The sequence below is a fragment of the Erythrolamprus reginae genome, chromosome Z, assembly GCF_031021105.1.
Source record: "Erythrolamprus reginae isolate rEryReg1 chromosome Z, rEryReg1.hap1, whole genome shotgun sequence".
Classification (NCBI taxonomy): Eukaryota; Metazoa; Chordata; class Lepidosauria; order Squamata; family Dipsadidae; genus Erythrolamprus; species Erythrolamprus reginae.
In genome coordinates, this window is record NC_091963.1 from 113,652,018 (window position 1) to 113,665,449 (window position 13,432).

The 13,432-nt window shown below is 41.6% G+C and overlaps 1 protein-coding gene across 1 annotated transcript; it reads right to left on the bottom strand.

Moving 5' to 3' along the window:
• Window positions 1-5,690: 5,690 nt before the first annotated feature.
• Window positions 5,691-12,650, bottom strand: HOXB13 (homeobox B13). The gene is made up of 2 exons (XM_070767214.1): window positions 11,954-12,650; window positions 5,691-5,974 (listed from the first exon to the last, which is right to left on the bottom strand). The coding sequence occupies exons 1-2, from the start codon at window positions 12,648-12,650 to the stop codon at window positions 5,691-5,693; spliced, it is 981 nt and encodes a 326-aa protein (XP_070623315.1).
• Between the last annotated feature and the right edge of the window lie 782 nt (window positions 12,651-13,432).

A 13,432-nucleotide genomic window follows, 5' to 3' on the forward strand; every position in this document is an offset into this window, starting at 1 on the left:
GATAGATAGATAGATAGATAGATAGATAGATAGATAGATAGATAGATAGATAGATATAGACAGACAGACAGGCAGGCAGACAGATAGATAGATGTGCTGCTCTTTCAAATTAGAAGATGGGATTTTTGTATGTGACATTAATACTGATGGAACAAATTTTAGAGAAAATTTAAATATGTTGATTTACATAGACTTAAATATGTAGCCTCATTTAGTTAATTGCTATTAAACTCCCTAATACTAAGTCCCTTTTGAATGTGTTCAAGATTTAAAATATTTTTAGTTAAGATTCTGAATTATAAGCAATCTTTAAAGATGAAACATCCCTTGTATAGATGGAAGAGAGGAAACGCCTAGACAAAGATCAGCACTTCCCTTGATTCTTTATGCCTCTAAGATACATTGGTATAGGCTCCCCACTCCCAAATCTAACCGAATGGTTTTTCTAGAATGCCCTTACAATTCCCATTAATCCCGGACCAGCATGTAGCACATTTAGAGGCATCAACTTGTAAAGGCCAATTCCTATGAAGTTAATATAGGGTGAAAGGAGATACTCTGCTATAGCATTGACTCCTGATGCTGAAATTAATTAGGCCTTTAAAAAAGCAGAATTCGAACAAAGTCCGTTTGAAGAAGTGTGAGTAGAGGTACTCCTGGTCGGCTGAAAACAGAAAACGCTAGTAAAATCAAACTTAAGCCCTTTTTAAGTCCAGATAATGAATAAATGGATAATTTCGATCTCGGACTTGTTTTGCTAGTAGGGATTGTTCAAATTTTATGCAGGGGTTGGTATTAGCATATTGCATTATTATATTATATTATTATTATTATATTAGCATTGGCGCGCTTGTTCAGATTAGCATGAGTAGATCCGAAAACATGCCCCCCCCCCCCCATTCTTCTACTCCTCCTTTTGATGCGTGTCAGCCATTTAGTTCATCTGGTTCTTTTGGCAACCATTTTAGAAAAAAACAACAACTAGATGGAGGTTTGGTCTCTTCCAAATCCCAACCACCCCCACCCCCTAAATTTCCCGGGCTGCGAACAAAAGGCGAAGCCTCCTCCATTCACCTTCAGGAATTCTCCTTTTTAGAAGAATTGAGCCAGGGACAAAAAAAAAGACTTGGGGAATGGACATTCCATGAATTGGAAATAGGGAAGGTAAACAATGAAGGTATTTTATTTTAGACAAGGGAACGGGAATTGGTTTTGATTTGATTTGGAAGTAATCCAAATTGAAATAAACAATAAATCTCATGCATACAGAGGGTGTCTCCCCCCTCCCCCCATTTAAAATTGTGTGGGTAGGTAAATGGTTATAAATGTATCTTCTTTAATGTATATAATGTTATCCGCCTGGGTACATTTCTTATTCACCTGGTTAAGAACAATATTGATCACATGAAGGTTCGCACAAGGTATTCATACAAGTTTATTGTAAGAAAAAATGAGAAAGAGAGAGACAAAAATACACATAACAGAACTTATTGAACATGCAACTTACTAATTTTCAATATTTATTTTTAAGTTCAAAGGGCGAGTTTGGCTATTTAATTTCAATGTTTTGTAAAATTAGCTGCAAATCAAGTTTATTCTATTTTCAGATCTACAAATTAGGAAAATTCAGCTTTTGGAGGTAATTTTTAATGATTTATTTAGTCCATCAAAATGTATAGGAAACATAAAAGGAGACATAGGCGTAGACTAACTTCATTGATTTGGTAGGAACACAATTAAAAAGTAAAAGTAAAGTCAAAAAAAGAGAGTGGGGAGGAGGGAAGGAAACACTGCCGATAGTGCTAAACCTCGCAACAGGAAGGTGGGGCTTATGACTTAATATTGAAAGCAAGCATCCTTTCCTTAACAAATGGTTGAAAACCACACCCATCAACACTGGCAGGACAATCTATGTAAACAGGGAGCCAACCTCACGCTCACAAGCACTGATCATGTTACCTAGTTGGGCAATGGAAGGACTGAAAGCAAACAGAGAGCACCAAGGACTCCACAGCTACTGTATATATACTATATTTTCCTCTATGGGAAACATCTTAAACTTATTTGGCTTTTAAGAATCTTTACTTCCAGGGGCAAGAAACCTGAGTCAAACTTTTAAACAAACTATCTGCTCAGAATCAAACCAAGTCCTGACTTCTAAAGTCAAAATTAAATCATGATTTAAAGTGGATGGAAAATTGTTCTCCCCTTGCCTTGATACTATGTTGGTTGCAAAAGCACTCTCTAAAGTAGGTCCTCGCCCTTCAATCTTTCTCCTTGCATTCTCAGGTTGACATTTTTATTATATGGGGTACAAGAGAAAGAAGGGAAATGTGCTCAGATGGAGGGCCTTTGAAGAAGATTCAGAACTAGAGATCATCCCAAATTGGGGGGGGGGGGATATCCAGTGTTCCCCATGTTCAAAATATATTGGTTCCCCCTTTTTTCCGCTCCTGCACTCCTCTTTTGGGATGGATTTATTTAGGATCAAGCCCTGAAAACATCTTGTATTAGCTGATCTCCGGCAATCCTGGGGAGAAATATCTAGGTCCTTGAGTCAGAGGATCAACAGGCATACCACCATGTTCAATAAAATAAAGAATATAAATTCCCCGAGTTTAAAAATACATATGCAGGGTTGTATGCAGGGCCAGTTTGGTGTAGTGTAGTTAAGGCATCAAGAGACAGTGAGTCTGGAACCCACCTTAGGCACAAAGATAGGTGGACAGTGTTGGGCCAGTCACTTTCTGCCCTAGGAAGGAGGCAATAACAAACTACACACACACACACACAAACACGGGGACTTGTCCAAGCAGTCTCCGAGAGGACACCACTCAGAAGAAGGGAGGGGGGGAATGACCAAAAAAATCCTGGCTCCCCTTGCTGGTAGTCTGCCCAGTCCTTTGTTTTCTGCTTCGCCTGTAATTCTTCCTACCATATGGTTAAAGGAGTACCACAGCGGAGTTTCCTTTGTCCCCTCCCTTACCTACCAAGTAAGTAGGCACCGCAGTACTCACAGCAGATGCTGCCGACCGTAAAACCTCCAACCACTTGACAGGCGAAGTCGTCTAAGTGCCTCCAGGAGGGTTAAGGAGCATCTCTCAGAGAGGGGAGGGCATGGCGCGAGAAAGCTATCCTTGAACTTGGCCCCGGCGCCTTTTCTTTCGGCGATCGTCAGCCTCTCGTTGAGTTTTATGAATTTAAATCTGTGAGGCAACAACCCCCGGAGAGGGTGCGAAGCAAGCTTGCTAGTTGAAGGTTGTGGCTATCAACGCAGAAGGAAATAAACCGAGGCCCTAAAATAAAATCGGGACCTTTGTTTAAGGTTTATGATCTACGCGCTGAGTGGGAGAAAAGGCGGTCATTTGCCACCGGCGTCCGTTACAGATTAAAAGGTCGAAGTTGGACCCCAACGAGGAGGGAAGTTGTTTTTAAACCAACGGGCCATTTCCATTCTGTACTTTGAGATTTCTAACGTTTCTTCGGGAGAAAGAAAGGGCTGAGGAATTAAAAGGCGGGAAATTTCAAAATATTTATCACGGTACTATATTTGTTTTCTCATGCATTTTATATCACATAGTTTTATTCGTTTTTAACGTATCGGTGATCCTATTGTGTCAAATAATAAATACAGTACTGCTTATGTAATCTCTATTTTGGATAATGCATTATTCAATACAAAAATATATAAATAGGCGATATACTTGCACAGCTCCGCGTGGGATTTTTCGGTGAAGCAACGGGGGTTTCTATGTCCTTTCCTACAGAATCCTAATCAGTGGGAGCGCCAGAAACGTTTTCTAAATACATCTGCAAAATTAGACTTTCAGAAGATTTTCGCTTGTTCAGGAATACTTTTGAGGGCGATACCTCGCTTCCCCCCTTAGGCTCCTCCCAACAGAATTTGGCTCGCTTCGACGGGGCGTCTGGTGGGTTCCAGTGGAAGTTGCGGAGATTCGAGGTCTAACCAAGCCTCACGCACCATTTAACATGATAATTTCAACATCTCGGTCTCCAGATCCAATATGAACAATAGATATTCGAAACGTAAATCTGTATCTCCTTGCATTGACCGGAAAAAATCAGTTGCTCTGAACGGCCACTTCTTGGCGCGGCGATTTACAGCATCTTCCAGCGTCACCCAGTACAAATCCTGCCTGTTGCCAAGGCAACTTGGAAATTCCATGTGGTCACCAGGAGACCACTCAATTGGAAGTTTTAGCGATGACATCATCCCTACCCTTGTCAGCTCGGCGACCCTTTGAATGACGCCATAAGATAATGACGCCGTAAATCTCCGTTGAGGTGATGGAACCTGCTCCTAAATGCTCTTCTCCCCAAAGACGCGTGGATTTCAAAGGATCTCTCTTCCAACTGTCTGGAGATCTGAGCAGATTTTTCAAGGCAAATAGAAATCGGGAAGACTGCGGAAGTTGCACGGTGCGGAACCCACGTCATGCAAAAGCGCCTACCCGTGTTTCTATGTCCCCTTTTTAAATTTATAGACAAAAATGTTATGATTCCAGAATGAACAGGGCAAGCTTTGAGCCCGGAACCGCAGCAACAAAATTTACTTTCATGTATACCTCTAAGAAGGGATTAAAAAATAATATGAAACATTAAAGATGGCGTTTTCTTCGGTATGCAGTAACTTGCGTTTATTACATTGCAAATTCCCTCACGGCTTTTTTCAGTGTCTTCAAAGGCACTTTTAATTAGTTTTTGGTAGTATGCAAATACTGTATTAATCATCATCAACGAGAACAAAAGCTTCAGGCGATGATAATCTCTTCTCATATGCGGCACGAAGTCTTAAAATAAAATATATAATGGTAATTTTAAAGTATAGGCAATTATTTGACCCCCTCCACAAAACAGATTATGCTAAGTATGCATAATCATAGGTGAATACACACGCAGTATACATATACAGTATATATATAGCATAATATTGTAGTGTGTGTGTGTGTGTGTGTGTGTGTATACACGCACACATACATACAATACAATATTACACAGATTAAAGATAACTATTCTTTCTCCTTTGTTTTATAACTTCATTCAGCTAAGAGACGAATGGATCCCACAGCAAACGAGCCATCGAAGTCACTGAAAATTTATTTTACATTCGGGTCGATTTTAGGCGATTTTCTTTTTCTTGAGTGCCTTTTCGCTTCTTCCCCCACCCCTCACCCCTTAAAGCAGCTCTGAATTACTGAATTTCAGACAAAGAAAGCAAGGTCGCAGAATAAAAGCCCCAAGGCACCTTTCTGTATTTTCTCCCAAGGAAAAGAAAAGGAAAATAATAATAATTGCACACGGTGACTTCTCCCTCCTCCCGCTCTATAAAATCAGGAAAAGAACAAGGAGGGGTATCGCTTGGTGGTGTCTTTTTTTAAAAAATCATCGGCTATTCCCTCAGTGATTTAATTTTAATTAATTTCTCGGGGGGAAACAAAGCAGCAATAGCAACCCTTATAATTAAAAAATATATTATTAAGAACAAATTCAAAAGGTGACGAGAGATCAGCGGAGCCCCCCCCCCCCCCATAGGGGGCCGTCGAATTTTAGGAGCCTTTGTGGGCCTCACGTGGGCGACCTCGCGGGAGTTCTTGCTCCCCACGTCCCCCCCCCCCCTTTGCCTGTTCGCTCCAGGCCACTTTCCTTCCTTCCTTTCCTTCGCGCGAGTCTCAAGATGCGTCGTCCCCGCCTCCACTACTGCCGCTGGCGGGGGCGCATTTGACCTTGGCCACCACTTTCTTCTCCTTTACCCTCCGGTTCTGAAACCAGATGGTGATCTGTCTCTCGCTAAGGTTAGTGGCGGCGGAAATCTTCCTCCTCTTGTCCTTGGTGATGAACTTGCTGTTGGAATATTCCTTCTCCAGCTCTTTCAACTGCCCTTTGCTGTACGGGATTCGCTTCTTGCGGCCGCGTCGGAAGGTAGAACCCTCAGGGGGCGATTGACTTACTGCGTCTGTCGGGGGTGGGAGGGGAGGGAGAGAAAGAAAAGAGGGTTAAAAACAAGTGGCGGGGCAAGCAGGCAGATTGGCAGGCGCACATGTTCAGTAAAGCCCCCTCCCCCCCCCCCCCCCACTCCTTCGAGCCCTTTGTTGGTCGCTTCTCCGGGCCCCGAGCAGTGGTGCTGGGAATACTTCTCCCCGCCCCGCAGCACAAACACACTCACTGGTTTGTTTCCCACCCCATCCCCGTTTATCCCCCCCCCCCTCTTCATTTTTCCTTGTTTAACATTCCATCCTCCAAGACCGGGGTGGAGAGTCTGGAATTATATTATATATTATAGTTTTATATTATATGTTTTATATTAAATTATAATATATTTTATATTAAATTATTATTATTATTATTATTATTATTATTATTATTATTATTATTATTATTATTATTATTTTATATTATATTTCCGTCAGAACGTCTGCGCTAACGTGAGAAGGTCTTAGCATTTGGTGGAAACGGCTAAGTCAGCCTTTGCTTAGGAGGAATTTCTCTTCTCCCGCCTCCAAGTAATCTATGTGGCAAGTTGTTGATTTATTATCAACTTCTGCACCAACTTTCCAGGATCCTATCATGTTATCCTTGCAATAACTACCATTTCCCTCCCTCCCTCCCCCCACCCCATTTTTCAACCTTCTCTGTCCCCAGGCAAAGTAGCACATATATAGGGGCTAATTTATTATGATAATAATGAAAGAGAACAAAAACACAAAGGAGTCCCAGTTAGTCCCAATATTGGTTACGGCCTCAAACCTTTGCAAGAGAATGGATCTGAAGCTAAGATCTGTTAGGAAGTTTCTCTAAGACCAGGTAAAACTTTTAAAGTAGGATAAACCTTTAGGCTATTACAGGCGTGTGTTTTAGTGATGCTATTGAAATTGTTAATTCATACAAACCTTCAGATGCAAGGGATGGGATTGTGCTGACCTCAGTGCTTTGGCAAATGTTAATAATAGACTCTTTTCTTGCACCGAATTACTGAATTTAAAGAAAGCTCCTCGAGCTGTTGTAATTGCTGCTCAAAAAATTAATTTAGTAATTGCTGCTCAAAAAATTAATTGCTGTTTAAGAAATTCAATACTTGCCCCTTGGTTCTTTGGAGGAAGAGTATATTGTAACTAATAATTCTATTAAAACTGCTCCTCTTACTGAAATCCAAGGGAAAAGAACCAAACATAAGAACCACACAGATTTTGGTCCAGGCAGATCACAGTGCTGTAACAAAGCAAATTCCATATCTAGAAATGTACATTTTTGTAGTGAACTAAATTAAAAATTAGAAATGTATATTTGGGAGAATAATTTGACATTAAATATTGCAAAGTGAAACAATCCATATTAACATTGCATGATAGTCCGCACTAGCTTACCCTTGTAAACTACCCAGATTGCATTTTTAAATCAAGTATAAGAAAGAAAATAAACCCAAAGCAGTTGTTTCTGTCACTCCCAGCTATACCCTCCTTTTTAAAAGCACAAGTGATGTACAAAATCCAAATGTGCTTAGGCAATGAGAAAATATTTTACTCAAAATTATTTCTGTTATTATTCAACAAATAAATATTATTTCAGAAGTCTAGTTCTGGTCATTGTATTTTCATAGTTTATGCATGAAACAAATCAATAGAGATGTGGAAATTAATGTAAAATGATTCACTCTAGGAATTTATATAAGTTAACTAAAATGTATTGTTGTTCAGTATATACAATTTAAATCATTGATTGGATCTCCTAATCTATAACGCATGAAAATGATATACAGTATTTTTGGTGAAAAGCATGAGTTCACATAATGAGTTAATTAAGTTATATATCATTATTCATGCTTTTTATAATTAAAAATCAGAACTAATGAATTTCCTAAATTTCAGTGTTTATCCTCTAAACATGGAAACCCAATAGATTTTAAATTGCTTTAAGTGGCATACAAATATTGGAAAATGCTTGACTAAAGCCTATATGATGGAAGATTTGTTTGTATTCAAGGACTGCTTTTTTCTAATACTTTTTCTTCTTCTTTCTCTCTGGAGTAACACTTTTTTTGGTAAATATATAGAGAAGCTGGCAAGTATACTGCGCAGCAGTATGGGTAATGCTGAAATATTAATGCAGAACGTAGATGTTTCTTGCAAGCTACATGTGGTGTGATGTATTAGCAAAAAGCAATGCACATTTATGCAGTTTGAATTGTTGTGCATTGGAGAATGTGAATAGCTTTTAATTTATTTGAAATTATGCAACTGTAAGTAACAATAATGAGAGCTAGTTTGGTTAAAGCACTAGGCTAGAAATTGGGAGGTTTTAGGTACAAAGCCAATTGGCTGACTGGGGTCAGTCACACACTCTCAGGCCTAAGAAGGAGGCAATGGCAAACCAGGAAAACTTCAGGGACCTGTTCAGACAACCCACCTCTGCCGCCAGGCATGGGGGAATTGAGATCCTCTTTCCCCCTAGGCCTTTACAATTCTATGCATGGTATGTATGTATGTATGTATGTTTGGTTTTTATATTAATTGATTTTTAATCATCAATACCAAATTACTATTGTACACTGTTTTATTGTCGCTGTTAGCCGCCCCGAGTCTCTGGAGAGGGGCAGCATACAAATCCAATAAATAAATAAATAAATCACCAGGAATCCACACTGACTTGAAGGTGCACACACACATGCTCACGTGCACACACACATACCAAAAAAAAAAAAAAAACCAGAGAGAGAGAGATCAACAAATAACAATAACCATATCAATATGTTTTAATAACTCAGTTGTGGAATGGTAACTCGGTGACGTTTTCAAAATAAGGCTGGCAGAACCAGTACAGGAGGGAGAGGAGGTTTCAAATCACCTACAATCAATCAGAACCAATAACAGAGTCAATCAGTTTACTACATTTTCAAGCAAGTAAAATAACACACTTACCATTTAAGAAGATTTTTCACCCCTCAGAAAATGAATAAGTTGAGTCCAAAATGATCTCATTCCACCACTGGGACCACTGACATTAAAGAGAGAATGTTCTGCATATGCCTCGTTTAGCTAATTCCATTCGTTTTTGATGGATTTTTTTTTAAAATGTGCAGTGCCCATTATTTTTTTCCTGAATTAATAGATATAGTAACTGATTTGAACTATTGAATCAAAGTAAGATATCATTGAAGAATGGTCAATTTTAAAATAAAAAACTTTTACAAGAATGGGATTTTGTGACCTCTGGAAATTTTGTGAACCACTAGCGTATATGCTGTTTGATGTATACATTTGTAAAGCATTATGTCTTGCAACTTTGATACATATTAAAAAATTGTTAACTTGTGAAATGTGTATAATTTTTACAACATAATATTTTTGTTACCACATTCATCTTGAACTGTACTGAATAAGTTTAATAAAGTTGTACTTATGTAAGTAATAAAAGTGAGAGAATACGATACGAAATGATATCAGCATACAGTGTATTTGCTGGTGTAATATACTGGAATTCTTGCTACTAAAATGAAATTAATATTATGGCTTAGAACAGATATTGAAATACTGTTTCAAGGAATTGTTAATCTTAATTTCAATGTTGAGAAACAATTTTCAACAATAAGCTCAAAATAAACAGGCAAATTTATTTCCTGATGCTGCATTTTGGGCAGACTCTTTCAAATGTGTGTATTGTTAATTAAAGCAGCAGCACTTAGTTGATATAATGATTAATGGGCTGGATTTCAAGTGGGGAAAGTTCTTGTACTGTGTTAGGCCCAGAATAATTTGAATCAATCATTTTCTCTTAACCACAGGAGAAAGGCATGGATAAAAACTTCCAAAAAAAAATCCTGCCTCGACAACTACATGAATTTGTCCATGAAGTTCCAGGAGTCAATATTTATTTGAATGGGGGTGGATAAGAAGCCACATGTTACAGCATAACCTTTTAAAAAATCCATAAAAATTAAGCAACATGTGAAAAAGTATTATTGGATTTGTAGTTGCTAGTCAGAGCAGCACTGAAAATAAACTGATTACCTTTCAAATAAAAATATTCACTTGCATTATAGGTCTTTTTTTCCTCTTAACACTCCCCCACTCAAAAATATTGGGCTAGAACTGATAAACATGAGCTGGGGCAAATATATATTATTAGGCATTGACATTAGAAGAAAATTAATGCAGAGATAATTTAAACAAACATGTTAAAATTTAAAAGTATACAGAGATTTTCACAGGAAAAATTTTGGTTTTTTTTCTGTTTTGCTATTCCTGCCCATTTAGGCTTGGGAGATTATTTTCCAGAATAGCCAATAAAAACAGCAAACTAACTTTTAAGCCAACACTTGCCTGCGACTGCTGACTGCTGGTCAGGGTTGCATGGAGAAGCACGTATACTCTCTGAGAATTCTCACCAAATTTTACAAGCTTAAACTGCCGGTAATGGCTTGACGGGTTGCAGCCATAAATTGTGATGGCCTGGCCTTGAGACAGCACTAAAAGTAGCAGGAAGAGGGAGGTCCCACAATCTCTTAAGGCTGAATCAGACAGAACTCTAACCCACCCCCACCACCCCCAGCCACTTGTAGACCACGAAGAGAATCACCACACTGGGGGGGTGTTGGGGGTGTTAGAGAGGCTGCTCCTCAAATTCTCTCCCACCCCACCCCCTTTTTTTCATAAGAAAGATTGTTTTATTCAAACTATCTTTTAGAAACAATTTAAAGTGTTCTCCCAACTTTTTTGGGACAATCTTAAAATCAATCTAGGAAATAAAGGGAAACTGAGGAAGACACATAGGGTAAGGGGAACACATTTTGCAGTCCCAAAATCAGAGGACTGTCTAGGAGGGTCTAAAAAGGACAGGGTTATTATCTTCAGGCTGTCACGCAAAATAGGGAGTTTAAAGGGACAATTTTCACAAGGAAAAGTCTTGGCTGTTTTTTTGAATTCTTAGTCTGAGCTACCTCCTTCACAAAGTTGTGGCCATTTCAGGAAATTCTGGTGGCAGGTGAGGATGGGAGTTGTACTCAAAAAAGGCACTAATTTGGGAAAAGATTGTTCTGGGCAATATTGCAGCCCAGTAGTTTTTACAACCTATCTTCTGTGGTATCAGTTAGATGATCTATGCCCAGCAATGCTTAAAAACCCAGCTCTCAAACTCCATTTTCTCTTCCTTTCTGGGCAAATGATTTGAGAGAGTCTCCTTGGTGCAATTAATGCTTCAACCTGCATGCCTGTGTCTTAAACTTGGGCCAATCTCTGCTAGCAGGTTAATAATATTGAGGCATTCTACCAGGAATTTTCTCAATCTGTTGAAAAGGGTTTGAAGCCTCTCTGTCATCCCCACGTTTTAAAAAACAAAATGTCTTATTTTCAGGACAAGTGGTTTTTCAAATATTGATGAAGAATCAAGAGAAGACCAAAGGCATCCAAAGAGACACCAAGGAATGAAAAATACAAAATTCCAAAATGTCACTTCTTGCAGTTCTTCTATACAATTTTTTTAGGGCAAAGTCTACTAAATAAATATCAAGTTGAAGTTTACCTGTCTTCAATTAAATTCTGTACGGGAAACGTGTATTCATGCTAAGAGGAAACGCACCCTTGACTATCTCATGGAGGCACTGGATTCAATCCTGGGCAAATTACATCCTGATTGTTGCCAACAATTGTCCACCACTACCACCACCATTACCACCACCACGCAGTTACCCAATATTTGGGGAATTAATATGCAAATAATGTTAATTAACCGAATTACTTTGCCCACGTTTTTGCAAAACTAATTCTCTGGACAAAAGAACACGCCCCTATTTGGAAACTGGGTCTCCCAAGCAGAATTGTCCCAAAACGCTTTCCTGATGCTCCAGGACTGGTTCCTCAGCCCCTTCCCATCAACCCCCCCCCCAAAAAAGAGCTGCGAGGGTGGCAATGTGTTTTTTTGCTCTCCAGGCACCAAGCTTTACCTGTAAAGGCAGTTTTCCAAAAGGGCCCTGGAGGGTTGGGCTCCTTGGGGCAACACACTTGGTTGTTCCAGCCCCCGGACAAGGCCCAGGAGTCGTGGTAAGGATCGACGGGCAGGAGAGTTTCGTGCCTGGGGTCTCCCTGAGGTCCTCCGAGAGTCTGAACCAGAGAAACGTCCAGGTAGCTGGTCATGGACTGGTAAGGTCCAGCGTAGCCGGGGTAGAAAGCGAACTCAGCCGGGCGGGTCGTATAATCCTCTGGGGCGGGAGGCGCGCTGGCAGCAGCCCCGCAAACCTCCAAGTACTTCTCGGCTGTGTAGGCAGCCTGGGGCGGGGCCGGACACGGCTTAAGGGCGCTACGGGCCACTCGGTAAGAATAGCAGCCGCCGCCTAAACAGCCGTAAGGGAAGGGTGAAGTGCTGCTGGCTGAAGGCGTCTGTGAGACGGCCGGACATGGGATACACTGTTTGGCCAAAGAAGGCTCCCCGGAGCCGAAGGGAGGCAGGGGCCCATCTAGGGGCGCGTAACCGGAGGGGCCGTGCGCTGGGGGGCTAGATGTGCCGCCCGCCCCGGCGAGAGCCGCGTTCCTGCAGGGGCCACCGGCCGGGAAGGGAGACAAGCTCAACAACCCATCCAGGTTTTTGCCGGGCGCTTCGTCCAGGCTCCTCCGGGCTCCTCCGAAGGCTGCCTCGGGCTCCATCCGGAGTAAAGGGTGGCCGAAGGGCACATGGGCGGCTGCTGCTCGCCTCGCTCTGCCCGGGGGAAGGAAGCGGAGCGGGGCGCGAGGACTGGGAGGCGGGCAAGGCCGAAGGACCGCTTTAAAAGGCTGGCTGCAACCGAAGGAGGGTCGCCCGGGCGCCCGACCGCAGCGCTTCTCCCCTCTCCCGCTCCCACCCGAAGCGTAGGACGTGGCTTCCCAGAACTGGTCGCTCATTGGCTGAGGCGCTTTGGCAGAAGAAGACGTGCGGGGGGGAGGGAGGGGGCAACAATTGCGAAAATGCTGTAGTGGCAAGGGGGGCGTAGAGCGGGAGGGGCAGCGCCCTCACGTGACCGCCTTCTCTTCGGGGAAAGGGGCGGCCTGTGGTTGGTGGCGGCGCCTTCCTTTGCGGGGATGGGGAGAATGCCAAGTTCCCTCCCCCTCCAGAGAAGGGTACCATTCAAGAGACAGAAGGGGGGGGGGGAACGATAGCGAATCCCAAAGTTACCCGTCCAGCAAAGAAACAATTGGGCGCGCGTTATTATCTCTCTTCGGATCTGTGTGAGACTTTTTCAGCGTTCCCATTACAGCGTTCTACCTCCCTCCTCACCTGTTAATTAATTCTTTGGTCAAGTAGCCAAGTAGCTGATACTTTTGGATACTGACGCCCCTGGGAATGTATCCCTCCCGGTGACAACTTTTCCAGACAAAGAAGGATAGACAGAAAGACAAATCGATCGACAGTTGACAATCGATCGTTTCCCTTTTTGCTCTTGGTCGGGGAG